Raw genomic sequence first — 27,877 nt, 5'->3', positions numbered from 1 at the left:
TTGGAACTACACCAAGTGTTGAGTAAACAATCATGAATTCGGCTGTTAAAGCATAGGTGACAAGAGACCAGTTTGCTAAGCCTTTACGAAAACCAGACAACAAAGTGTCTGTAAGCTTCGAACACAATACTTCCTGCAACACCACCACTAAACACAAGTGGAGAGTATAGGAAGAAAACAAGTTCCATAAAGGAAAATGTTGAAAAAACACCAAGATTCAACGGCTGAGTGGATATATCAAACACTAATTCTTCATATTGCCACAGAGGAAGAGAGAGCCACCTGATACTGTCATAGTTCGGAGTGAATACATGTAGAAGACTGCATACTGCAGTAATGACTCGCACTAAGGTGAGAGACGGTGGTGAAGCGACGAGAATCGGCGAGTCTAAGTAACCAGAGGCAAAAGACCGACGAGATAGCAACAAGAACAACATCGAGAGACCAAAAGTGACAACAAAAGAAACGGAGAAGGACGACCTTATAGGTCGGAGTCAAGCTCGACTCAAACCCAAACGTGTCTGATACTCGAATTGTTCAGAAGCACATTTCCTTAAGGTTTCAACGGGGTTGTGGCATTTTGTATGTTGAGATTTTTAGATAAAACAAGAAAAATATGAGTTTTCATTAATATAATGGTTGAATACTTGCTCATATGATTAAACTGAATTATATGATTATATAATGATTAAAATGTGATGCCCTCTCTTAGGTTTTATATATGATTATACGAAACTCTTCCACCTAGGCAGGTATATGCATGGGTCAGTAAGAAAAGGCTTTCTATTTGCTTATTACAGGATATGTAAATAAGTTTTGTAAAAAATGATCGTCAGTCCTATAGAATTGCATGTTACTGAATGAATTAACGTCATTGGATTAGCAAACATTTTTCTTGGTCTAATGGTCTCCATAAAACTTTGTCTTCTACTTCAACTTGCTCTCCCACCTCCTTCTCTTTTATTTGTTTATCTCTAATTACTATCCTTCAATTAATAATTACTTAGCAGTATCTTTAGCAAAACTGGCAATTTCTAAAGATAAAACAATCATCCAAATGTTTGTAGCGGCATAACACTGACACGCATATTGTAAATTAAGATTAAGTGGGAACATTGGAACAAGAAGTAGGGTTAGGGACCACTCTGAAAGTGATTAATAAGTGGTTCATATATAAATTCGTTGCCTAAACTTCTGTGAATTGTGATTAAACAAAATCTAGGGAGTTCTTTAGATGTAGTATTTGTGATTTTCAAAGAGTACACGTGTACGTGTTAGGTTGTGAACAAAAAAAAGGTTACATATGTACATTGAAATTCATTCTGTTGTTGTTAATGGATGCTCAATCGTCACGCGATATGTCAGCAATGCATGCGACTAGGCTTTTAATAGACCGAAATCAACTTACCGGTTTAGTACCAACAAGTTATAAGAAATAAGTTATACATAGGCTTTTAAATTATTGTTTTATAAACCATAAAGTTTTTGTTTTTGTTTCAATTTCTATTAATGGTACATTACTCAACTTTGTGTCTGCTGTCAGCCTCCATAGATGACCATATGATCTAATATATATATTTTTTTTTTGCTTGCCTAGTTATTCATGAAGTTTCTTTGCTTTGAATGACAACTCAGAGGCCAGCATTGTCTCTTCGTGATTCTCTCGGTCCATGTGACAGTGTCCAACGTTGATTTGTTTGCAAACTAGGATCAGAGTCGCGATTCATATAACACGATCTACCAGACTACCGCTATAGATCGATCTCTCATGTAGAAAGAATCATATAAACTGAAATGAATAAATTTGAAGAATCCTTTCTCTTCTTTACAAACATATCACTAGAGATCAAAGCCTTATGTTTTAAGTATTTGATACACCCTACCTTTCTCATCAGACACTACAAACAAAATAAAATAAGAAAGAGACGCAAACTTATGTATAACTTATTTTAATAAAAACGTTGGACGGTGGAAGACTAGATTGGATGCATTCATGGGCCAAAATTCAGAAAGACGTCTTACTCGGGTAGCATTCGAATTGAGACAAATCCACCAAAATCTCATAATTTACTTTCTTAAATATATAGATATATATATACCGAATATTTTTGCAATTCAAAGTGTTTATACTAATCGAGGACTAAAACTTAAATTACTGTGAAAGTAATTAAATTATAATCTTGAACTCATAATAACTTTTAGCCACGAACTTGATTACGAGATTATTGATGTTTCGTTTGTATCTCTACAATTACTTATTCAGTAAAGATCTTATTCATTTAAGCGGTAATCTTGTTGGACGGTGCAAGCTATAAAGGACCTGGCTGGATAAGCCGTTATATATAGAATTTCTTCATTTAGTTCATAATTCTTTCTTAAGAAAAAAACTGCGTTATATTAACTTTCTACCCATCAAAATAGACCTGAAATGTCAATAGATACCTTTTCTGATCGTTCCCATTATGCATGTTACACGTAATTTCTCTTAACATAACGTCTAGATTTTTGGTATTTCAAAAGCAAATAGTTTTTGGTTGATTTTATAATATATGGTAACACATGTTATCGGAAATTAATCTCTATATATAAGTTATTCTAAGGGGGTTAGGTCTACTATAAAATGAATTGCGGAAAGAACAATACAAGTATATATAAGTACAGAAACTGCAAGCGACCCATGATCGAATATCAAATCTAAGATTCTATAATTTAAGACAAAATTATTGTTGTGTCGTGTTAAATATAAACTCAAAAACAATATAAACATATAAATTTAAATGTTCATGTTAATTTACGTGAAAACAATCGTTCAATTTTGAATAATAATTTACAACCCTTGTTTTCACGTAAATAAGTGTTCGTTTTTCTTATTTTTTGAGTAAGGTTGTTATTATTCTACAATGGTGTTTAAGTTATATATATATATATAAATATATATATATATATATATATATATCTCTTTTTCATGCCTGTTTAAGTTTTCACAAAATCTTGGTAGGAGGCAATTTGATAAGTACTCGACGTTGAAAGTTAGAGCAACTCAATAATCTGTAAAAGCGAGTCTCACCAAATAAAAACCTCTTAGTACGAATATTTGAAATTCTTTATTCTTCTGCATTTAATTTTGTGGACTAATTGTGAGTTTGATGTACCAACACGTAAAACAAAGTATTCAAAAGAGAAAATGCTCGCAAAGTTGATGATGATTCCGAACCTTTGCATAAGTCACGAGGATTCCGGACCACTGCCCAATTCAAACATACACGTATTAATAAGTTTGTCTTTGTAATATAAAACACGTATAAATAATCAAAATATATATGTAATAATTTTGTTTGTCGATAAATATGGGAAACGTACTATATGTTTGTTGTGTCCATGATACTGTATTTTAAAAAAGAAACTCTCGTAGTACATGCATATGCACTTTTCATCGTTTACAGATGATTTAGTATTTTAGTGAATTGGGTTTTCCCATCGTTCAAAACGACTTTTCTGAAAACCACTTGATTCATATATTCATATTTTGTAAGATTTGAACAATTTTTTTTAACTGCTAAACTGAAGCTAGATTTAATGGTACTAATGATTTGAACCTAGATAACTATATATGCATGGACAACTCCACTATGAAGAAAACCAATCGATATCACACTGAATCAGTTGATTCGTTGCCTATCTTTCTACTGGCGTGGTAGAAGAGGAAGTGTGCCTCAAAGTTAATCTGTGATGTTTGACGGTTCAAACAAAATTATCGGTCAAATAATTAAAATAGTTCATAATTTCTTGATAAGAATATAAAAGAACGAGCTGGTTAATTTTCTTTTTCACACTGCAAATTTTTCATTCATGGAGAAATCTAAGAGGGGATACATTGTTTGAATACATATATTGAAGATTCTAAATCTTCCAAAACAAAGCTCCACACTAGAGGGAAAAAAACTTGACAATCGAGAGCCATACACATAGAACTAGAGAAAAGCAATACAATCTGAAACGAGCTAGTTGATAGATTGTAGTAATATTTTAAAAGAGAAATTGTAGTACATTATTGTCACATCTATTTTGGCTTAGTGTTGCGCTGTAATATAACTTCTTGTGTAAAATATATTCACCTTTTTTTGGTAATAAGGCTTTTTATTATTTCTCAAAAGTCAAAACTATTACCAAGTACCATCCGATCTTCAAAGACTTGTTACTATACAATAAAGAGACCATAGTCAACTTATCTCCGAACGATGACACAAACATCTAATCGCTCATTTTGGAAAACAAGAGGGTAAAATAGTCATTTAATTAATTCTGGTCGGAGTTTCTCCTTCGCTTCCTTGCCACGTCTTACTACGCGTCGTGTCAAACTCGAAACTTAGTTTGACTCAATTTACCCCACATTTTCATTCCATTCCAAACACTTGTTTTCCCTACAAAACATTACACGTTTTTTTTGTTTAGTAAAAATAGCCAACAGAACCGTGTGGTGAAAATGGGGGAACTAAAAGTAACTAACCGTGAAAGAAACAAGAGAAAAAAATCAATTGAGAAGTAAAGCTTTTAACTCTGATTAATGTTGTCCCACCATAACTCAAAACTCTTTTTCTCCAATATTTTTACTCTAACATGACATATCAATTATGGCCTTATAAATATGAATTGAATAACCATTGTTGACAACAAATATAGAAGTAAATAAATTATGGAGATAAATTAACTGTGTGGTTGAATTCAAATTTTCTACTGTAATTTTAATCGTGGTTAGCGGTTACGTATGTTTTAAACAGTAAAAAGTCCGGATTATCAAAAAAAAAAAAAACAGTAAAAAGTCCGATGTTAATTCTACATTCCATGGTATAATATGTGTTTTAATGTGAGTTTCTTCTATTAAAATACTCATTAACAATAACAACAACAAAAATGTAACGACACATTATAAGTGTGGGTTATTTATTTTCCACATAAAAATATTCTTCCATATGCCATCTTTCTTAAATTGTGTTTTTAGATTCAAAACACTTTCACATACAAAGTACATGGAATGTACTTTAGTCTTCATTCTCCAACTATCATACTAAAAAGTGAAAGCATGCCCTCTCTACAGTCTCTTATCCAATCATATTCTAAAATTTGAATTAACATGTTGTAAATTGGAGAAGTGGTGAATCCATATCGGTTAAAAACAGCGGTACAAAAGGTATTTACCTATTTTGTGTCAAGTAATTAGCTCTTCACCGGAACAGAAGTGTACTATAAGCTAGGTAAATACAACGTATTGTTCATTCAGAATAATAGTGTGTACTCTCTTATCTCATAACGTAACTATTTTCTAACATTTAAAAGAAATACATTTATTCATGAGAAGTATATCATAAGAATTTTCTCAAAAGTGTATATCATAGAAAGAGACTTAACATCACAAAGACTAATTACTTTGAAAACTAGCATGTTGACAAAAAGAAAGAAGAGTGAACATGAGAATTCACATTTTGTAAAAGGAAAAAATAAAAGCATGGCTATTGCGTAGACGGTAGTTCAATTAACAAAAAAACGTGTGGACGGCAATGAGATCCTTCTATCTCTATATATCTCTCTCACTTGCCGATTATTAGTAACCAGAACGTACACCAACTAATAAACTCTCAACTTCTTCTTGTTTGCCAACACTAATCTACAAAAAAACTCAAGATTCATTCCATTTAATACTAACTGATTACAACATCGTGATGGCCTTAGCTAAAGAGTTAATGGGTTATCCACTGACCTCCAAAAGGCCATTACTTGTTTGGTCGGCGTCGCATTTCAAGAAGAGGACACAGCCAACACAATTATCGATCAAGCCTTTTGATCGGAGACCAAGAACGTCCAAATCCGGGGTCGTTGCGGCCATCAGTGAAGATTTGGTCAAAACGCCACGTTTCAACACAACCACCGGTGACAGAAAGAGCGAGGAGGAGGAGAAAGCGGCGGTGAAATTCAAGGTGAGAGCTGTGGTTACGGTGAGGAACAAGAACAAGGAGGATTTTAAGGAGACTCTTGTTAAGCATTTAGATGCTTTTGGTGATAAGATCGGTCGAAACATTGTCTTGGAGCTTGTTAGCACCGAACTTGATCCAAGTAAGTCGCTTTAGTAACTCGGTTGAAAAACAGAACATGATAAAATATTTCTAAAAATGGAAACTTTATATTTGGGCATTTCTATAATCGTGTAATATAAAATGGGTTATCTCAAAATCTCTTGATCTGAGATGGGTTTTCGAATACTAAGATAAATATTAAATCTTTTAACTCGAACAGAAACGAATATGCCGAAGAAAAGCAATGCGGCAGTTTTAAAGGACTGGTCAAAGAAGTCGAAAACCAAGGCGGAAAGGGTTCATTACACGGCGGAGTTCACGGTGGACGCAGCATTTGGCTCACCGGGAGCCATCACCGTCATGAATAAACACCAGAAAGAATTCTTTCTAGAGAGCATCACCATCGAAGGTTTCGCAGTTGGTCCTGTTCACTTTCCATGCAATTCTTGGGTTCAGTCCCAAAAGGATCACCCAGAGAAACGAATCTTTTTCACTAATCAGGTAATTAATTTAAAATATCTGAGTGATACAGTTATTTACTTAAATAGTTCATTTACTCATGGTCCCAAGCCATTAACTCACGTCATTTTCGATTTCCCGCAAAATCTTATTCAATATTCATGTCCGGTGGGTCCATATAATAATTATATACCCCTTGTCCAAGTTCTAACTATATGTAATTATGTTGTTACAAATGATTAAACCTTACGTTATATAAATTTATGTGCAGCCGTTTTTGCCGAGTGGGACACCTGATGGATTGAAAAAATTGAGGGAGAGAGAGTTGAAGAATCTAAGAGGAGATGGGAGTGGAGTGAGGAAGTTATCAGACAGAATCTATGACTTTGATGTGTACAACGATCTTGGAAATCCCGACAAGTCATCAGAACTCTCTCGCCCCAAGCTTGGCGGCAAAGAGATTCCTTACCCTAGACGATGTCGTACCGGTCGCCATCCAACTGATACCGGTACAATTCATAAAAAAACATTTTATACATATTTTGAGTACAATATGTAATTAATGAATCTCTAATAGTATGTGATTTTTATATGCATTGTTGACAGATAAAGAAGCGGAGAGCCGAGTGGAGAAGCCATTACCTATGTACGTACCACGAGATGAGCAATTTGAAGAGACTAAGCAGAAAACTTTCGCTGCAGGGAGGTTAAAAGCGGTCTTACACCACCTAGTTCCGTCTCTCAAAGCCAGCATTTTAGCTGAGGACTTTGCTGACTTTGGCGAGATAGATGGTCTCTATAAAGAAGGATTGCTACTCAAGTTAGGGTTTCAAGATGAAATCTTCGACAAGTTCCCTTTGCCCAAGGCCATCGTTAATACACTCCAAGAATCTTCTAAAGGACTCCTCAAATACGACACTCCCAAAATATTATCGAGTAAGCATAATTAACTTATAAGATCCTTTAACATCAACTTTTGTTTTTTTTAATAGAAAATTGAACTTCTACCATTTACAGCCACATATTATTTCCAAGAGTTTTATCTGATTTTATTAGCTCCTATATTTGATCCTTGATAACTGAGACCCATCATGAAATTTTCATCCCACCAAAAAGAAAACAACATCACTTTAGTTGAAAAGCAAACAGAACCCACTAAAAGAATACAGAAACCACATATGATTCACGTGGTTCTCTTAATTCGTTACAACGTGTCAATTATAGTATTAGCTTTTTGAATTTAAAAAAAAACGCGTTTGCCTTTAACATGGTTTAATACAAGTTACTAGTTAATTAATTTCGTTGACAAAAAAAAGTTAATTAATTTCAAAAAATTAAAATTATGCAGAGGATAAAAATGCATGGCTACGAGATGACGAGTTTGCACGTCAAGCCATAGCTGGAATCAACCCAGTCAACATTGAGAGGGTCCGGACTTTCCCACCGGTCAGTAATCTTGACCCCGAAATCTACGGTCCACAACACTCCGCTCTCACCTCCGACCACATCATTGGACATCTCGACGGACTATCCGTACAACAAGTACGTTTATACTATAACAAATCCACATTGTTTGATTAAGTATGTAAGTGTAACTAAACGTAATTATTGATTAACTAAATTTTATTTTACTTATTATTTTCCAGGCGTTGGAAGAGAACAGATTGTATATGTTGAATTACCACGACATATTTTTACCGTTCCTAGACCGAATCAATGCACTAGACGGACGCAAAGCTTATGCTACTCGAACCATATTCTTTTTGACTCGTCTTGGTACACTTAAGCCCGTAGCCATTGAGCTAAGCCTCCCTCCCCATGGCCCCAACCATCGGTCCAAACGCGTGGTTACACCTCCTGTCGACGCAACCTCTAATTGGGTGTGGCAGCTCGCTAAAGCCCATGTTAGCTCTAACGACGCTGGTATCCACCAGCTTGTCAACCACTGGTTAGTACTTAAAAACATTCAAGTTATTAAACATCTATGTTTCAAGTAGTGACTCTAGAGTTATTGATCTTTTGTTGGTGTGCAGGTTACGAACCCATGCGTGTTTGGAACCGTTTATATTAGCTGCACATAGACAAATGAGCGCTATGCATCCGATATTCAAGCTATTGGATCCGCACATGAGGTACACGTTGGAAATCAATGCATTGGCTAGACAATCGTTGATCAGTGCAGACGGTGTGATTGAAGAAGGCTTCACTGCCGGCTCATACGGCATGGAGATGAGCGCCGCCGCGTACAAGAGCAGCTGGCGGTTTGACATGGAAGGACTCCCAGCTGATCTCATTCGCAGGTATGTTAGAGTAATATCCGCATAATTACTACAAACACAATATTATTTTTCATTGTATATAATCTAATATTAATTATTTTAAACTGTGTTTTGTTTTTTTTTTTCAGAGGAATTGCAGTTCCTGACCCGACAAAACCACATGGGCTTAAACTCCTAATCGAAGACTATCCATACGCTAACGACGGTCTTCTACTCTGGTCGGCTATCCAAACCTGGGTCCGAACCTACGTGGAACGCTACTATCCCAACCCGAACCTAATCAAAACAGACTCGGAGCTCCAATCCTGGTACTCCGAATCAATCAACGTCGGCCACGCTGATCTCCGCGACGCCGAGTGGTGGCCGGAGCTAAACACCGCCGACGACCTCGCCTCCATCCTCACCACACTGATCTGGCTCGCCTCAGCTCAGCACGCGGCTCTCAACTTCGGACAGTACCCGTACGGCGGCTACGTCCCGAACCGACCTCCGCTGATGCGGCGGTTGATCCCCGACGAGTCTGATCCGGAGTACGCGAGTTTCATCTCCGATCCGGAGAAGTTTTACTTCTCGGCGATGCCGAGTTTGCTGCAGACGTCGAAGTTTATGGCGGTGGTTGATACTCTGTCAACGCATTCGCCGGATGAGGAGTATATCGGGGAGAGACAGCAACCGTCGATTTGGACGGGAGATGCGGAGATCGTTGATGCGTTTTATGGATTCGCGGCGGAGATCGGACGGATAGAGAAGGAGATTGAGGAAAGGAACTCTGATCCTGACCGTAGAAATAGGTGCGGGGCTGGTGTTTTGCCTTATGAGCTGTTGGTTCCGAGTTCCGAGCCTGGTGTTACTTGCAGAGGTGTACCTAATAGTGTATCGATATAGAAGGAAATTTAATATAGGGAAACATGTAGAAATTTGCTATAAATAATTTTTGGAAGAAATTAAAATATATTAAATTTATAGTTCCATCATCGTAAATTTGTATTTTATAGATGTCTTTTTTTTTTATGCGAAGATAGCTTCAAATTTATGTAACTCGAATATTTTAAAAAGTACTTGGACGATGCTTCTTGGATTTTGACCTAACTTGAGTCGCAGGCTATCATCGTACACGTATAAACCTAGCAATTTTAAGTTGCTGTGAGAGGAAGATGGATAGATCTGTACCTTTTTAATATGGCAAATCAAGGCAAATATACACACTCAAGAGCCATGACAAAGTTTATTCGTGGGATTTTATTAACCTATCATTTCACTGGTAGAAACCTAGGAACCTTAAGTTGGCATGTAAGATTCAACGATGCAGACTCATCAACTTAGATTTATCAGACCAGAGTCAACGACCTGACCGATCGAGTGGCGTTTAGAAGCTGACGTAGAGAGGACCACACAAAGAGACGATAAATAGAAGACATGCATTCTTTTGAAAAGCTGTAATAATAAGATCAACTTAGAAAATCTAATCAATTTGCCTATAAGACTAAATTATATGAGAATATATACAATTTGACTGACTCCTTGTGCCTTCACTCTCTTTATAGATGTGTTGAAGGTCAATGTTTCATATGTCGTAACATACGAGGACCCGATGTCTGCGAAACCAATTGCTCTGAAGTGGGAGATGGTCTTAAGAGATGGTTTGCACCATTTGGGTTCACCATCACTTGTCTAATAGTTTCCTTCGAGTTGCTTGCATTCGTCCCCGGTCGTGACGATTCCACCAAAGCACGCAGCTTTTGACCCTAAAACAAAAAAAAGAAACTTGAGAGGTCCACAGACTCTGACTTTACACAGAAATGGTTATAATTTAGCTTACCATTGCAATTCGCTTCTTGTGGAGATCAGTTGGTACCTGCAAAAAAAAAAGTTGTTAACTTGAGATCAATATGTTGGAATCACACAGGTACTATGTTCTTGGAGAGTAAAACCACTTACGTTTTTTGTTTGGTGTTTATTCTGACTTGAGAATCCAGGAACTGTCAACTGCAAGTTTTTCTCTGCATCATTTATAACACCATCAAACAGCAAATATGAGTAACACTAACAGCTGCTAATAATCCACACGAAACGTAGCTCAAGATTTACAAACCTAAGTGGAGTAATACATCCTTTGGCTCCAATACGGTTGATTTACGATGCTTGGCCAATCTACATGCAAATGAAGTAACCTGCAATACAAGTAGATAAGCTAAAGATACTTTTCCACATATATTGGGAAGTTAATAACTAAGGGCTTTAGCTTCTGACCGAATCAAGGAAATCATCTGCTAGCTCCAAAAGGAGGTCTTCAACATCAGGATCCAATTTAGCATGTGCATCCACCTGAAAATCATATGGACGAGACATTATTTTTCTTCATATAGAAAATACAAAGAAGAAATAAAAAAAAAGAAAACCAAAGGATCTAATAGGACAATCACCTGTGAAACCAGATCCTGTAATTTTCTTTTGCCAAGCAGTTGGTTTGTTGCTTCTGGTCCTTGGCTGGACCTAACAACACCTGGTGTTGTTGCACCCGGCTGTGTCGCATCTGGTTGTGAGCCTGTTAAACCAACAGATCTCTGTCCTGCATGACTCGGCATCCTTGGAGATGGCTGTTGTTGATTTATTGGCATTTGCTGCTGTTGGGGTTGCGGCATCTGTTGTAGTTGAGATGGGTTCATCTGAGCCTGGTTCATCTGTGATTGTTGATGTATAATATGCGATATTTGCTGCTGATTCAAAGGCATAGAGTTTTGGTGCAGCTGAGCAGAGGGAAACTGCTGCTGTAAGAGTAGAGCCTGCCTTTGACTCGGTTGAAGCCGGAATGATTGTGAATTGGGGCTGTTTATTTCAGAAATTAGCTGCAGCCATTGCTGCTGCTGCGTCAATGAGTTTTGAACCATACCAGCTTGTCCATTCTGGGCCAAACCAGATAGCTGAGCATTGATGAATGCGAGAGAAGGTGTTCTCTGGAAGTTCTGGACCTTCACAAGGGATTGCAGAAAGATTTCAGGTAGCCCTTTAAGAAGAAACACATACTTAAAAAAAAGCAAAGGATCACGAAATTTCTCTCTGCAACAACATAAATGCATTCATTCATTCCCCTATGAAAATACAAGTCAAATTTATACATTATTATCTAGTAGTAAACCTGCCAAATTCAAGAATTATTCTAGCCTCATGTAGGTTCTTTAGTAACAACCTACAGATGTGTTTGTAAGCCAATATTATTAATTCAAAAACCAACATGTATATGAATATTATTATTTTTTTTAAATCAGGAATGTGCAACAAGAAGCCAAAAGCAGTGAAAGGGTCGAAATCATTTAGTGACATCTATCTATATATCAGCCATAACTTAAGGCAACACGTAGTTGACAAATTTGAGAGTGATCATTTCAGGAAGCTAATAAGATTTTTTTTTTTTGTGTACTCATTCATACCTGAGGTAAAGTAAGAACGTGTTGCTGTGATCTCATTAGTCCCAGGTTGGTTCGGTGCTGAGGATAGAGGGCAGGGTTAGCTCTCATTTGCGACCTCAAAATCAATGATTCCATCACCCCAATCCCATGTAACTGTTGTTCAGAACTTCCTGGATGAAACTGAGAGCCATGGACTAGACCAGATTGTTGCCTCGGCTACAAACGGAAAGCTCATTTGTCTCAGAATATAAAAAAAAAGTGATTTTGTTCACACAAATACGATAACGAGCAGCACTATGCATATTAAAAAAGAAAAGCAATTGCAATCTACAGGAACCACAAGAACGATTCAGTTAAAAAAACAAAAAAAAAAGTAAAAATTTGACACTCGTTCCCATTGCACGACAGAAAAAAAAACATACTTCAACATCATGTCTCAACTGAATCAGTACAGGGTGGGTAAACAGAGTAAAGGTAAGAAGGTCATACCGAGGAAGGTAGCAATGATTGGGATTGGTGAATATTCATCTGGGCTGCTCCAGCTCCACCGTTAAGCATTGACAAGTGGCCGCTTTGGCCTGACCCACCAAAGTTCATCGTCCCGTACATCTCACCTTGCTGCCTCAAAACGTCGCCGTATTGACCTTGCTGCCCCAAAACGTCGACGTATTGACCTTGCTGCCTCAAAACGTCAACGTATTGACCTTGCTGCCTCAAAACGCCGCCGTATTGACCTTGCTGCTGCTGAATTTGGTTAACGGAAGGGGATGGAGCTATGTGGTAATTCGACATTGGTGATTGCTGCATAATAGGCAACTGCTGAGTTCGAGCGAGTTGCTGACTCTGTGTCTGCTGTTCCAACGGAGAAGGAGACGGGATCCGAGCTCCGATGGCTGGACTCTGAGACGCCATGTTCTGAATTACACCTTCGGTCGTCGTTGAAACCATCGCCGGAGACGCTGCTGAATTCGAAATCGGAGCTGTCACGTATCGTTGTCGTTGTTGCAATGACGACGGTGGAGGTGCGGAGGATGCAGGCGGAGGCTCCATCGGATTAGGAGACTGGAGAGGTCTCGGTGACAACGACGACGAACGAATTTGAGAACTTGGTGACGGGTTGTATTTATAGTTAGGGATGGTTGAGGAAGAAATGACGATAGTGTCCTTGATTGATTTATCTCACGAGTTTTAACTACGTGCCGTTGTGTAGTTTCTACTTTCAACAACATGCTGTTCAACGGAACTAAAGAATCTGGAATGATTCGATCCAGATGTCTTTGGCTTCCGCTTCCCTAACACTTTCGTATCTCTGCAAAATCGAGACTCGGAGCAAAGTACACAGCGAAAAGATTTAAAAAAAAATGATTCTTTATTTGTTTTTCCTTTTTCACAGTATCGAATAATTGTTGTCACGATTATTATTAAAAAAAAGGATTCTTTGTTCTTTTTTTTTTCTGGGGAGGATATAAATATAATCTCGATTTCCATCTACTATCGCCTCCTCTATCTATAATCGGAGCTTCGCTCGTTCTTTCTGCTTCTGAAGGTAATGAAAACTGGATCGGAGCTGTTTTCAGTTTTGTCAGATTGTTATTAGATGTTCTTTTGTTTTGTTGCGTGTTTTGAATTTTGTTGAGATTGCGACTATTTTTCCTGAATCTGCTTCCACTTGTCAAGTTAATTGATATTTTCTGGAACAGCAGCTTTTACTTGGCTCATCAGATCAAACAAAAAGTTCTCCACTTTATAACAATTCAAGGCTTTTTTCACCTGAATCGTGTTGGGTTCTTGTCTTAACTTGAGAAAGTCTGTCCTAATGGAATCTAAAGTGAGATTAGAGTCAACGCACAAAGGATAACACTTTGTTTTCTAGTCATTTTCTCTGGTCCAAAAAGAAGCATCTTTCAATGTAAATTGAGTCCCTTTCGTAGCTTTATTAGTTTCTACGCTCTTGTTGCATTTTAACAGGATTAAAAGAGAAGACTTTGATCTTGTTGGGAAAAAACCGAACATGGAAGGAGGTGTGGTTTCGGGATTTGGAGACAGACACACCAATGTGGATGGGAAAGTGCTGCAGAGTTTCCAGAAGAGCTTTGTGGATGTTCAAGACATTTTGGATCAGAACCGGCTTTTGATCAACGAGATCAATCAGAACCATGAGTCCAATCAACCTGAGAACTTGAGTCGAAACGTGGGTCTGATCAAAGAGCTCAACAACAATATCAGAAGAGTAGCTAGCCTTTACGGTGATCTCTCTCATTCTTTCTCAAGATCAGTGGACGCTTCATCAGATGGTGATTCTAGTGGAACACTTGGGATAATTAACCAGAAGAGATTTAGATCCGGTTAGAACCAATGTTGATGATCATAGATATTCAAAGAATACTCAGAGCTAATTGATTGAGGAGAAAGAAAGAGGGGTTTTACTACTGTAATATCATTGTTTGAATGATTGTTTTACTACAAAATGTTTCACCATGATGATTTTCAGATTAAGAGAGTTCTTATAATTGTGTTTTTTTTTTGGTTTACATTGAAAACTCCACTTCTTCAACTAACTTGAAGAAACTTGTTGTGAAAGTTTACACATTTCAGTTTATGATTTGTTCTGTCCTCCCTTTGCTTTCTCCATGTGTAGAGCCTGTGATTCAAACCATGTGTAGTTTTTGAATTCTAAGACGGCACGCTGTTGTAGTTGAAGGGCACAACAAGATTGATGTTGTTGGAATTGATGATGTGGATATAGACTAGTCTAACGGTGAATGACCGGTTTGCTTGAAACAGCTAAACTTAGACAGGCTACTTGCAAGAATGTGGGACAAAATGGCCCTTGTTGAAACTGATTTGAAAAGAAAAAATCATGGCTCGTTTCCTAGCTTCGCTGGCTCTTGGCCCAGAGATGTCTTCCAGTGAGTATCCCTGGTGGGTATAGAGATCAATAGCCTGGTCTAAACCAGCACTGCGTCTTGCATCTCCATTGCAAGGTGTAAACCTATAAGACAATGAATTTGCTAATCTTAACAGTTATAATATATATTTTTTGATAACCTTGGTGTGATTCCAAAGGCTTTTTAAGCCCAATGACTAATCACCGAGAGACCCATATAAATCCGGTTTTTCTTGCCACTTAATCCGGGAATCGAACCTAGGGCAGAAACTCCAGGTAGAACTCATTTACCACTAGGCCAAGACCACTTGGTTAACAATTATAAATTTATTGTTAACCATATCAAGAGTAGCTAATATAAAACATGTATTGTTTTTAGGTAAGGTAAGAAGTAATCATACAACATTTAACAAGCCATTGAAGTAAGGTAAGAAGTAATCAGACAACATTTAACAAGTAGCACCATGTATATAAATCTCTTTATATAACTCCACTTCTTGTAAATTACACATTAGCATTATTGTGGCGCTGCCATCTCATCTTTTCAACATAATTCACATTCTTTAAAGTCCACACAATATTCAGAGTTTTGATCGTGTTCCACGCATGTTGAGATAATTTTCTGTCGAAGAAATGATTAGACATGTGCATACGTAGGCACATGATCTCAAATGAAGTCTTACACTGACTGGCACACATGATCTCAAATGAAGGTTGCTCGAAGTAAAAAAAGAATCAGAAATGACGTCAGTGATGATCACCCAACAGAATACGCAGTACATGTGCTAACTATAGAATATGAATCTGATACTATGTAGTAATGTAGATACTCGTTCTTTTCAAGATCTCAAATGAAGGTTGACCCATTTATATTTGTTCAATTCTTCTGATGTTTTCATAAGCTTGAGACATCATTATTTATCAAGATGTGAAATCTTTGATATTATATATGAAATAGTTTAATTTCTCATCTTTCTCTTAGTTTAACATAAGTTCTTTCTTCTAAATGTCTTATTTGATTCCAATATTTGTTTTCCTTTCATATAATTGTAGAATAAATTGAGAAATAAACTAAAAACTGTGAATTTTTGTTTCTGGTAAAAAAATAAAATTGTGAAATTTTATTACACTAATTACAAATTTCAACGATTGTAATGATTCCAACGTAAATCACACACGACTAAAGAAAGAAGAAAAAACACAAACGAAAAGCAATCTGCAAGCACGTCGCAATAATTCAAGTCAACAATACGTCCATTTGTTTTAAACTTTGGGGTTGGAAAGTAAAAGAGAAGAGAGTGACAGAGAGACTTTAAGATAAGCAACATACCAAAAACCAAGCACATCCTTTTGTTTTGTCTCCGTTAGGTTTGTCTTAATGCTTCTTTTTTCTTTGATAATTTGTCTTAACGCTCTTGTTGTGTCAATGTGATGGTTTTTGCTTTGTGCATGTGTTTTGGATATTTGAACATTCCCGTCACAATCAAACTAAACAAAGTCAACAATTAATTGTCACCATTATCTCACATTTATTCTAAAGTAAATCTTAATGATGAGTGCGATTAGTGAAACGATATTTTCACAACTTGACTGGTCTAACAAATTAAATTTAAATCATCAAAGGCTTTTCTTAAGTAGATAATATAATGTGGAAGCCCCCTTGGTCAAGTGGTTTGATCAAGGGTTCATTAATGTTTCTACACCAGCAGATCTAGATTTCGATTCCCAGAAAAAATAGAATTATGTGAATTAATGGAAAAAGACTTACAAGAGATTTGCAGTACGGCGTAAGGAATATCGTCAAGGGTAGGTGATGTAGTCAGACGTGAATCTTCGTAAGGCATGTAGAATTATCGACTATAGAATCGTCTGTAATATTTCTCCGAATTTGTAATAGCATAATATATCCAATGTTAAAAAAAATAGATAATATAAAGTTATTGCTGTGATGTGCTGGTTAAAATTCCTCATTTCTTAAAGCAAACAAAAAAAGTAGATAATATAAAATTCAGATCTATCACATCATTTACAGTTATTTTAGCACTCCAATGTGCCGTATTATGAAAGTTTTTTTTCTTAAATGTATTATGAAAATTCATACACATATATATTTATTTTTAATGATTTCTTCAATGTTTCTTTTTGTAAGTGGGAAAATAATTTAAAATATAATAAATAATACTCACTCCGTTTCATTTTATTTATCGTTTTAGACTTCGATACACATATTAATAAAACATTTAAGTTTATCAAATTTTAACCAATAGAAAAATAAATTAGAATAAAAAGTCAATAAATTTTGCATTAAAATCATAAAACGACACTAATTTTGAAACGAAAATTTTGCTCTCAAACGGAGGGAGTAGGATACAATTGAAATCTTACAAGTCTTCGAAACTTCATTAATAATTTAAATATGGATGTCTCTCTGTTTTTTGTCACCTTGATCCTAATGCGACATACCCATATAAAATTTGAAATGAAAACACGTATTCAATTAAATATATCCAACTACAAATTGAACAGAAAATGCCATAATAAATGGTTAATAGTTATGGGACGCCTCTATGTGGGTCATACTACCATCTCCTCTCACGTTTAAAACCTGGCCGTTCGATTTCTTAACGACTCCCAATCTATACGAAAATGTAGGATATTAGGCGAAAGAAGAATCCATCATTAATACAACGGGTTTTCTGAATCATATGTGCATTTATCTTATGATCTATCTAAACTTAGTACTACACTAATACAGTATTTGTAGTTATATAGTGTTTACTTGTTACTTACACTAACAAAAACGAATGCTACTTAGTTTCTTGGGAAAACTGTTTTTTTAGAGCAAAAAAATAGTAACTATGTCCCTTTAGACTAATCTATATTTTGTGTCATATTTTCCTATAATACCCTTTAATATTTATGAAAATAATTTTAATAAATAGTTTTACAAACAAAAAAAATTTGGAAAAATAGTAACATTTGTTAAAATACCTATATGAACTTAATGGTATATTTTCCAGTTATAAAAAAGTTAAAATTATAAATTTCAGATTATGTTCTAAAAAAAGTAGAAATGACATTCTACGAAGTAGAAAACGAAATCTACTTTTTTCATTGAATCTACAATGTTTAGAATACGTGATCTACGTAAATAGGAGTATTCTACAAATATGTAGAATACACATTCCGCGCTTAACCTACAATTCTAAAGTTCTTAGAAATCAAAATCTACACATTAATCTAATTCTAAAACATGTAGAAACCGACTTCTACAGATTTACTATAAATCTAAAACATGTAGAAATCAAATTCTAAAAATTACTATAATTCTACAAAACTGTAGAAATTGATTTCTACATATTAGTTGTATTCTACGGATAAGAAATCAGTTCCTAAAAATATGGAAACAAAATATTTGAGAATATTCACTTTTATATTTTTTTAAAAAATCGATTTTTTTTAAAAAAAAAAAAAAAAAACGAAAAAGAACAAAAAAAAAACGACAAATCGAGTTTGGGTGAGAATTTGATTTTCTCCCCCTTTGTTCGTGAATGGGAAATTAAGGATTTCGTCCCAGAGAAATCGAGTTTTAAAGAGTTGAAATCATGCTTAGTCGGTTCAAATCAAGTGGGAATCAACCCGGATATAATCATACAAAACCAAAAAAATCGATTTGGGATTCTTTCCTGGGCACGGGATCGATCGATCTATCCTTAGTGGATCGGTCGATCTGTAAAGAATCGACCTTCGCCGATCGAGTGAAATGGACCAGGTCGATCAGTATATATTTCGCGTTTTTTGTTCTGAATAATTATCGGGATCGATCGATCCACTGTAACTTGTAAAGCTGGATCGATCGATCCCGCTTGTCGAACTCATTATTTATCTTTTTAAAAAAATTACAATTTTAAGGGCATTACTGCCATTTTTGAAAAAATTAGTCTAATAGGACATAAAGTAGTACAGATTAGTCTAAAGGGACATAGTTACCTTTTTTTTGCTCTAAAAAAACAGATTTCCCTAGTTTCTTTTAAAAGGATGTAATAAGAGATTAATATATAATAGTATATATATAATATGTATATTCATTGATTTCGTTAATATAGACGATATGTATGTATTTGTAATAATCTACTCGGTGATTATGACATGTAAAAACTCAAATAAGAAATGAGACACATCTAACCAGTTATATAGCAACATGTTAAATCGTAACACTTGATATTATCTGGTTTAGTGATATAGTTAGTCCGGAAATTGTATGGAAATTACATATGTCGATGCCTTCGACACAATCACAAATGTTCTTGTAGTTATGTTTTTGAAGTTTTTTCTTTGTTAAACTCATTTTCAACTTTTTGGTTGTATTTATTTAATTTCTCCAATAATTAAAAAATGCTAGTATATATCTAGGCTCTATGTACTATGTTTCCTATATATACATAATCTTTGCAACTAACTATGTTCACCTAATTGAACAATGGATTGATGAAAACGATTATTCTTAATGGTTCCAATATACAGCTAAAACCAGTAGATGTAAACTTACCAATTCTTCTAATAGATGTCATATTATAGTACTGTATAGGAAAGTAGGGCGAAGAATAAGTAAAATAGTGCAAAGTAGGTCAACATTGTGCACGGGAAAAGGAAGTACATAGTGTTGGGCGAAACACTCGATAAAGGTCCATAGAATCATGGAGGGTGATCCCATGTGATTATCCTTGCAACCTAATTTTACTTTATATAAAGAGATATCTATATATATATATGTGATTAGTTTAGTTCAAAAAAAACTAATCACTCTTTATTAAGCTATAAATAGCCATTTATTTTGATATATACTGGTATGCAAATGATCATCCATTCTGTTTTATTTGTAAGCAACAAAAGTTGACGTGATTTTAAAATATTATATATATTTTCACGATTTTTCTGCCATTTACTTATATTGTATATTTTTCAAACATTTTATGATCTATTCAAGGTAAAAATATTTAATTTAAAACATATTTGGATAAAAGATAGAGAGAGTAGAAACATGATTAGGATTACTAATATTTTGAGCCATGCTTGATTTGGCAAGTGGCAGTCTTTTTAACTGTTTATTCATTCAATTTGTCCATACATTTGCTGTTTGGATGTCACACCAGGCAATGTCATGTCTCCATCTATCGTCATACTTTCATATAATTCCATAAAAGAAAAAATATATTCGGGACCAGAAAGAAAGAAGACCATATATTTAGTTATAAAAGTGTATTGATGTGCGTATAAACATTCAAAAAATGACATTCAAATCAATTATCTGATTTTCAAATTTTTAACAAAACTTGGCAAGAATTAAACTATCAAGGAATGGATATCGACCTATGCATACCATAACCGTACCCACATCTCATCTTGTTAGCTAGGCATTGTATTCTTAATTTTAATATCATTATATGATCTCCACTTTTGTTGGTTTCTGCAAAATTGTTCTATATTAGTGAAGAAGATTTATGAATAAGATGAATGATGCTTTTACAATATACCAAGAATTTCGAAAATATATTGAAGGTTTAGTATTTTCGTGATCAAATATGTATCCCAGGTGCAAAATACAAATACAGACATTTTGTATGTGGTGTAAAATATTAGCCGTCCTATATCATTCATATATACATAATATTTTTAATTTAGTTTACAGAGTTTTTTTTTTTTTTTTTTTTTGGTAAAATGTTAAGATTTATACCATTTTTAATTTTTCAATATTGCGTACAACTTATTAGAAGCATAGAAACGAAAACAACCCAAAACAAAAGACAAAAAGAAAAAGGGGAGCAGCACCCTTCAAGGAGGCCGGAATGAGAAGTAGAGTTCAAGCATCGAAGGAGATGAAGGAATCGCGGCCGGAAATGAGAGCAATCGGTCACGGATAAGACGGTCAAGGGCTTTGTGTAGCACTTGGGGAGGAGTAGAGATGGCTGTGAAGATGCGAGCATTCCTTTCTTTCCAGATCAAATAGACCGCAGATTGGAACACAAGCTTGACGATAACTGCAGAGCTTGAGTTACTTGCTTGCTGAGGCCTTAGTATCCAAGAAGCAGCAGAGTGGATGTCTGTTGGAGGAAGAGTTTTGATTGAATTGGTTCGATTAATGATAAAAAACCTACTATAAAACTTATAAATGAAATTATTTAATGTGTTTTTAGGAGATCAACGTTTCGAAAAACCATATACAGAGCATGATTTTCCATCTGTGATACAGTGATAGCAGTATCTACAATTTACTCGATGCTCTTTAGAATACAACAAAAATTACAAAAAAAAACAATTTTTCCTAGAAGATAAACAATTATTTAAAAGATGACTTTACAAGTGGGTGATTTTAAAATATAAAACGGTGCGTATTGGTTCAGTCCACTCCCCCCACTCCCGCGATCTCGCTTCGTATTATAAAAAGAGAGTTATTTACTTATTTTTCAAGGCTACTTACATTAATCTACCGATCGATCATTAAGAGTTGTCGGCACTTATAGGAATGATTCCCTTAAATTTAAACCTATAATAAATCAACGTTTTTTATCTTACACAAAAATGGAGTGGAAGAAGCGTTTGTTTTGTTTGACCAAATCAAAGAATGACCAGATTGATTGAATGAAAATAATATGACCAATCGATTTACATAAATAAATTCTCTAATTTTTTAAATTTTTTTTTTTTGTCACTGCTCTAATTTTTTAAATAAAACTCCACAAACTGTATTAAACTTTCAGCTAAATTAACAATTTGATGATCTTTTTATTTTATTTTGAAATTCAGTGATGACTTTTTTTTGGGTATAGAGTAATGAGAGTTCATCTACAAAATAATAATAGTAATATAGAGAAACAACAAAGAAACATTATTTTTATCGTTAATCGTTGAAGTTAATTAGAGAGATCATAGAGAAGAAGAAGCTTTCAAAAAAAAAAAAGACGAAGCAGACGAGGAAGAGGAAGCAACACCGAAAGATCCTTGCACTCGTTCAGATTCTCATTGTGCGTGTGTGAGCAAGCAAGAAAGAACAAGCGAGTGAAAATCACAAGTCTTTCTCTTTAAACCCCATCTGGAATCTGAAGAAAATTTTAGTAAATTCAAAATAATCTGAGAGAGAAAGAGAAAGCTGCTTCTTTTCTCGTGTCTTGATCTGCCATTGCCGTCAAGCTCTCAGCTTCTTGCTGAACAGCCGGTTTTGTCTCTCTCTCTCCTCGGTAATTCCCAGATTTAGCTGTCTTTCTCCGACCAAGATCTCTACTTTCATGACTCTATGTTGTAGTTGACTTGTTGCTGGGTTTGAAGATCTTTACCATTCTTTTTTTTCTCTTACATCATTGTCGGAATTTCCATAGATTCATGTAAATGCGTTTGGATTTAAAAGTTTCAATTTTTATTCCTTTCCGAGTTTAATGGTAGATTCAAAATCCAAAATGTTAAATCTGATTCAGTTTGGTCCGTTAGATCTGACCAATTTTTATTTCCCCCTTTCATAAATATATATATTTTCTTTCAAAGATAGAAACTTTAATCTAATTTTTGTTTTAATTTAGATTATGATGAAGAAGAAGAGTTCTTGATAAAAAAAGATTCTATATTTGTAAGAGAATGGCTAGAGGTAGAAGAAGGTCAAAGCTGAGACTAAGCAACATCTACACATTCGGATGCCTAAGACCAAGCGCAGACGAAGGCCAAGACCCTCACCCAATCCAAGGCCCAGGGTTCAGCAGAACAGTCCACTGCAACCAGCCTCACATGCACAAGAAGAAGCCTCTTCGATACCGTTCCAACTACGTCTCCACCACTCGCTACAACCTCATCACCTTCTTCCCCAAATCCCTCTACGAGCAGTTTCACCGCGCTGCCAACTTCTACTTCCTCGTGGCCGCCATCCTCTCCGTCTTCCCTCTCTCCCCGTTCAACAAGTGGAGCATGATCGCTCCCCTTGTCTTCGTCGTGGGGCTAAGTATGCTGAAAGAGGCGCTTGAGGACTGGAGCAGGTTCATGCAGGACGTGAAGATCAACGCGAGGAAGGCTTTGGTTCATAAGCGTGATGGTGAGTTTCGACGCAAGAAGTGGAAGAAGATTAGCGTTGGGGATGTTGTTAAGGTTGAGAAGGACGGTTTCTTCCCTGCTGATTTGCTCTTGCTGTCGTCTAGCTACGAGGATGGGATTTGCTATGTGGAGACTATGAACTTAGATGGGGAGACTAACTTGAAAGTGAAGAGATCCTTGGAGGTAACGTTATCTCTAGATGATGATGAGTCTTTTAAAGACTTCACTGGGACTATAAGATGCGAGGATCCAAACCCGAGTCTGTATACATTCGTTGGTAATCTTGAATACGACAGGCAGATATTTCCTTTAGATCCGAGTCAGATTCTGTTGAGAGACTCAAAGCTTAGGAACACTCCTTACGTCTACGGAGTTGTGGTGTTCACAGGGCACGATACCAAAGTGATGCAGAACTCAACTAGCTCTCCTTCAAAAAGAAGTAGGATTGAGAAGACAATGGATTATATCATCTACACGCTTCTTGTTCTACTTATACTAATCTCTTGCATCAGCTCGTCAGGTTTTGCTTGGGAGACGAAGTTCCACATGCCTAAGATGTGGTACTTGAGACCAGACGAGCCTGAGAATCTAACCAACCCTAGCAACCCTGTCTACGCTGGAGTTGTGCATCTCATCACTGCCCTCTTGCTTTACGGTTACTTGATACCGATCTCTCTTTACGTCTCTATCGAAGTTGTGAAGGTCTTGCAAGCTACTTTCATCAACAAAGATTTGCATATGTACGATAGTGAGAGTGGTGTTCCAGCGCACGCGCGCACATCGAATTTAAATGAGGAGCTAGGACAGGTTGATACTATCCTCTCTGATAAAACGGGGACTTTGACTTGTAACCAGATGGATTTTCTGAAATGCTCAATCGCTGGGACTTCTTATGGAGTTCGTTCAAGCGAGGTGGAGGTTGCTGCTGCTCAGCAGATGGCTGTTGATCTTGATGATCACAGTAGAGCAACTACTCCGAGGATGAGCGTTCAGGAGATTGAGGTGGAGAGTAGCGGTAGTAATCATGAAGGTGAGATGGTGATGACTCCTAGAGTCCCTATAAAGGGGTTTGGTTTTGAGGATGTGCGGCTGATGAATGGGAACTGGCTGAGGGAGCCGCATGCTGATGACATTCTGCTGTTTTTCCGGATATTAGCTATTTGTCATACGGCTATCCCTGAGCTTAACGAGGAGAGTGGCAAGTACACGTATGAGGCTGAGTCGCCAGATGAAGCTTCTTTTCTTACTGCTGCGAGTGAGTTTGGGTTTGAGTTCTTTAAGAGGACTCAGTCGAGTGTTTATGTTCATGAGAGGTTGTCTTCTTCAGGGCAAACTATTGAGAGGTGAGATTTTTTTTAGAGATCTTATCCTTAGTTTTTTTTTATTCTTGGTTAGCACACAGTCCTGAACATGTATTAGAAACAATGCAGGGAGTATAAAATTCTGAATTTGTTGGATTTCACTAGCAAAAGGAAGAGGATGTCAGTAGTTGTGCGTGATGAGGAAGGGCAGATTCTTCTGCTATGCAAAGGAGCTGACAGGTTAGATGAAAAGCTAAAAAAAAACTTTCTGTTTGAATTTTGCAATGTTCAAAAAATCGGTAGCCGGTAACTAGCCGTTTAGCATTAACAACTAGGAAGATTATTTGGGTTTAGGGAGATTTAGGCGTCAGCGAATTATTGATTTATTTTATATACTTTTAACATTTCTATCAGATACTTTAGGTTTTGGGTTTAATTATATAATTATTCTGATGAATCATCAAAATTAGATATAGAAAACAACAGAAATTAGATAAACTCGTGGATTTGTACTAATAGTATTACTTAATTTAACAGAGTTAAACTAATTTATAACGATTTAGAATGATTTAAACCGATTCAGAACTGTTTAGGATTTTTAGAAAATTGTTTTGGGTAGGACAGATTTTTAGAATCATGGAATTTTGTGTTGTCATAGAAATCTCAAGCAGTTGTTATTAAATGTTTTGCAGTATCATTTTTGAACGACTGGCTAAGAATGGAAAAACATACTTGGGACCTACCACTAAGCATTTAAATGAATATGGAGAAGCTGGACTACGTACTCTTGCCCTTTCATACAGAAAGCTTGATGAGGATGAATATTCAGCTTGGAACGCTGAGTTTCACAAGGCCAAAACTTCTATAGGATCTGACAGAGATGAGTTGCTTGAGAAGATTTCAGATATGATCGAAAAGGACCTAATTCTTGTAGGTGCAACTGCTGTGGAAGACAAACTCCAGAAAGGGGTATGCATTTATCAGACAAGACACCTTAACTTCCATCTCATTCATATTGTTTATGTAAGATTGATTTTCCATTTTTTTCTCATTTGTCTTTAGGTCCCACAGTGCATAGATAAACTTGCCCAAGCTGGTCTTAAACTGTGGGTTTTAACCGGGGATAAGATGGAAACAGCAATCAATATTGGGTTAGAACGACCACTTTGATACATTGTAGTAGATTCATAATTCATTTATGTTTTAAAGTTCTTTGACTAACTTTTGTTTTGAACTGCAGATATTCATGTAGTTTACTTAGGCAAGGCATGAAACAGATATGTATAACTGTGATGAACTCAGAAGGAGAGTCCCAAGATTCAAAGGTATGGGGATAAGATGATTTTCCCTTAAACGTGATAAGCCTATTCTAAGATATACAATTGATATTTTTGTTGATGTAATCAGGCTGTGAAGGAGAATATTCTGAATCAGCTCACTAAAGCTGTACAAATGGTGAAGCTAGAGAAAGATCCACACGCTGCATTTGCTTTGATCATTGACGGGAAAACTCTAACGTATGCATTGGAGGACGATATGAAGTTTCAGTTTCTTGCTTTGGCTGTTGATTGTGCGTCAGTCATATGTTGCCGTGTGTCTCCCAAGCAGAAAGCTCTGGTATTGTATTTCGACCCCTCTCTTATACTCAACATGTCAGCTTCATGTGCTCCTTTTGCGTCTAATTTTTGTTTTATCTCTACAAAGGTAACAAGGTTAGTTAAAGAGGGAACTGGGAAAACTACATTGGCAATAGGTGATGGTGCAAATGATGTTGGAATGATTCAAGAAGCTGACATTGGTGTTGGCATTAGTGGAGTCGAAGGAATGCAGGTTAATTTGATTTTTTATAGAATGTCCCAACTTGTAGCAAATGCCTGATTATATTCAATTGTTTCTGCAGGCTGTTATGGCAAGCGATTTTTCTATTGCTCAGTTCAGGTTTCTGGAAAGATTACTCGTTGTTCATGGACACTGGTGTTATAAAAGAATAGCTCAAATGGTAAAATGTGTTTTACAAGATGTCCTATTCTACTCTTTACACACTTTTTGGTTTCTAACTTGCATTGTTCTGCATCCAGATCTGTTACTTTTTCTACAAAAACATAGCATTTGGTCTCACTCTCTTCTATTTTGAGGCGTTCACCGGGTTCTCTGGGCAATCAGTTTATAATGACTACTACCTATTACTCTTCAACGTTGTCCTTACCTCATTGCCAGTGATTGCCCTTGGAGTCTTTGAACAAGATGTTTCCTCTGAGATTTGCTTGCAGGTAAGGTTTAGTTTTTATCTGCTAACCTTAAAGCTCCTCTGAATCTCTCACTCGCTTCTTTTTTCTTTCTGCAGTTTCCTGCTTTATACCAACAAGGGAAGAAGAATCTCTTCTTTGACTGGTATAGAATACTAGGCTGGATGGGAAACGGCGTCTACTCCTCTCTCGCCATATTCTTCCTCAACATAGGAGTCATCTATGAGCAAGCTTTCAGAGCCACTGGTCAAACCGCTGACATGGATGCTGTTGGCACCACCATGTTTACTTGCATCATCTGGGCTGTGAACGTGCAGATCGCTTTAACCATGAGCCACTTCACTTGGATCCAACACGTCTTGATCTGGGGAAGCATTGGTTTGTGGTATCTCTTTGTTGCGCTCTATGGAATGATGCCTCCGAGTCTTTCAGGCAACATCTATAGAATTCTAGCTGAGATTCTTGCTCCTGCTCCCATATATTGGATATCCACGTTTTTGGTCACAGTAACCACGGTTCTCCCTTACTTTGCCCACATATCCTTCCAGAGATTCTTGAATCCAATGGATCATCACATCATTCAAGAGATCAAGTACTACAAGAGAGACTTGGAGGATAGAAGGATGTGGACACGGGAGCGTAACAAAGCACGGGAGAAGACAAAGATCGGGTTCACAGCTAGAGTTGACGCGAAAATCAGACATCTACGGTCAAAACTCAACAAGAAACAGTCAAACTGTTCAGCTCAAGATACAATGTCTCCAAGATCAGTCTAGCCTCTTAAAGGTGATTTTATTCCTTAAGTTTTACAACCTGTAGAAACAGTATCAGGTTCTTTGATGGAGGTGGGCGCTGGATTTTGATTCAGATTGAAGACAGTTCTTGATCTTGTTGTGTATGACATGGAAGAAAGTAAAAAAGAAGGACTTATATAGCTGACTGGTGTTTGTAATTTTTCTGAATCAGAACTATACATAGGTTTTTGCGTGTGTATACTTAACAGATTGCAACACCCAAAAAGGATGTTCTTTTTGTTCCACTCTAAGTTCTTTCTTACTGTTCTGACAACAAACCCAAAGGTTGTTTGTGACAGAAACACATCTTTTCAGTGTTGTTACTGATTCATAGAATGTTTTTGAGACAGTTGATAACAACCA

The 27,877-nt window shown here is 36.2% G+C and overlaps 4 protein-coding genes across 6 annotated transcripts; 3 read left to right on the top strand and 1 right to left on the bottom strand.

Annotated features, from left to right (window-relative positions):
- The first annotated feature begins 5,594 nt into the window (after positions 1-5,594).
- Positions 5,595-9,780, top strand: LOC125578565 (lipoxygenase 3, chloroplastic-like). The gene is made up of 8 exons (XM_048741655.1): positions 5,595-6,108; positions 6,289-6,569; positions 6,799-7,036; positions 7,134-7,463; positions 7,876-8,069; positions 8,174-8,475; positions 8,561-8,827; positions 8,935-9,780. Exons 1-8 carry the CDS (start codon positions 5,718-5,720, stop codon positions 9,689-9,691), a joined length of 2,760 nt encoding a protein of 919 aa, XP_048597612.1. The 5' UTR covers positions 5,595-5,717; the 3' UTR covers positions 9,692-9,780.
- A 412-nt stretch (positions 9,781-10,192) lies between these two features.
- Positions 10,193-13,308, bottom strand: LOC125574961 (transcription initiation factor TFIID subunit 12b-like). The gene is made up of 8 exons (XM_048741652.1): positions 12,703-13,308; positions 12,235-12,429; positions 11,230-11,775; positions 11,057-11,131; positions 10,899-10,977; positions 10,745-10,806; positions 10,626-10,661; positions 10,193-10,551 (listed from the first exon to the last, which is right to left on the bottom strand). The coding sequence occupies exons 1-8, from the start codon at positions 13,261-13,263 to the stop codon at positions 10,363-10,365; spliced, it is 1,743 nt and encodes a 580-aa protein (XP_048597609.1). The 5' UTR covers positions 13,264-13,308; the 3' UTR covers positions 10,193-10,362.
- A 185-nt stretch (positions 13,309-13,493) lies between these two features.
- LOC106430260 (protein ELF4-LIKE 4) lies at positions 13,494-14,826 on the top strand. 2 transcript variants are annotated; one of them, XM_013871025.3, is made up of 2 exons: positions 13,494-13,759; positions 14,182-14,826. In XM_013871025.3, exon 2 carries the CDS (start codon positions 14,225-14,227, stop codon positions 14,561-14,563), a length of 339 nt encoding a protein of 112 aa, XP_013726479.1. In that variant the 5' UTR covers positions 13,494-13,759; positions 14,182-14,224; the 3' UTR covers positions 14,564-14,826. The 2 variants fall into 2 exon arrangements, with proteins under 2 accessions (XP_013726479.1, XP_048597610.1); XM_048741653.1 differs by having other exon boundaries at positions 13,495-13,759; positions 14,190-14,826.
- Positions 14,827-21,969: 7,143 nt separating this feature from the next.
- LOC106430273 (probable phospholipid-transporting ATPase 4) lies at positions 21,970-27,759 on the top strand. Of its 2 annotated transcripts, none has more exons than XM_013871038.3 (11): positions 21,970-22,335; positions 22,672-24,516; positions 24,604-24,714; positions 25,167-25,443; positions 25,537-25,625; positions 25,715-25,799; positions 25,882-26,091; positions 26,179-26,304; positions 26,375-26,473; positions 26,553-26,744; positions 26,819-27,759. In XM_013871038.3, the coding sequence occupies exons 2-11, from the start codon at positions 22,727-22,729 to the stop codon at positions 27,494-27,496; spliced, it is 3,657 nt and encodes a 1,218-aa protein (XP_013726492.2). In that variant the 5' UTR covers positions 21,970-22,335; positions 22,672-22,726; the 3' UTR covers positions 27,497-27,759. The 2 variants fall into 2 exon arrangements, with proteins under 2 accessions (XP_013726492.2, XP_048597607.1); XM_048741650.1 differs by lacking the exon at positions 21,970-22,335 and adding an exon at positions 22,397-22,415.
- Positions 27,760-27,877: the final 118 nt, after the last annotated feature.

The sequence above is a fragment of the Brassica napus genome, chromosome A9, assembly GCF_020379485.1.
Source record: "Brassica napus cultivar Da-Ae chromosome A9, Da-Ae, whole genome shotgun sequence".
In the NCBI taxonomy this organism is placed as follows: domain Eukaryota; kingdom Viridiplantae; phylum Streptophyta; class Magnoliopsida; order Brassicales; family Brassicaceae; genus Brassica; species Brassica napus.
Note: the sequence above shows the minus strand (reverse complement) of the source record. Positions and strands in the feature narration are given on the sequence as shown.

What these genes read in the sequence shown, in the direction of transcription:
- LOC125578565 (XM_048741655.1), top strand. Translation starts at nt 5,718, where the DNA reads ATGGCCTTAGCTAAAGAGTTAATGGGTTATCCACTGACCTCCAAAAGG. An exon ending in TAGCACCGAACTTGATCCAA is followed by an intron (nt 6,109 to 6,288) that starts GTAAGTCGCTTT and finishes TAACTCGAACAG; the next exon opens with AAACGAATATGCCGAAGAAA. An exon ending in CACTCCCAAAATATTATCGA is followed by an intron (nt 7,464 to 7,875) that starts GTAAGCATAATT and finishes AAAATTATGCAG; the next exon opens with AGGATAAAAATGCATGGCTA.
- LOC125574961 (XM_048741652.1), bottom strand. Translation starts at nt 13,263, where the DNA reads ATGGAGCCTCCGCCTGCATCCTCCGCACCTCCACCGTCGTCATTGCAA. An exon ending in AATCATTGCTACCTTCCTCG is followed by an intron (nt 12,430 to 12,702) that starts GTATGACCTTCT and finishes TTCCGTTTGTAG; the next exon opens with CCGAGGCAACAATCTGGTCT. An exon ending in ACGTTCTTACTTTACCTCAG is followed by an intron (nt 11,776 to 12,234) that starts GTATGAATGAGT and finishes TCCCTTGTGAAG; the next exon opens with GTCCAGAACTTCCAGAGAAC.
- LOC106430260 (XM_013871025.3), top strand. Translation starts at nt 14,225, where the DNA reads ATGGAAGGAGGTGTGGTTTCGGGATTTGGAGACAGACACACCAATGTG.
- LOC106430273 (XM_013871038.3), top strand. Translation starts at nt 22,727, where the DNA reads ATGGCTAGAGGTAGAAGAAGGTCAAAGCTGAGACTAAGCAACATCTAC. An exon ending in CTATGCAAAGGAGCTGACAG is followed by an intron (nt 24,715 to 25,166) that starts GTTAGATGAAAA and finishes AATGTTTTGCAG; the next exon opens with TATCATTTTTGAACGACTGG. An exon ending in CTCCCAAGCAGAAAGCTCTG is followed by an intron (nt 26,092 to 26,178) that starts GTATTGTATTTC and finishes ATCTCTACAAAG; the next exon opens with GTAACAAGGTTAGTTAAAGA.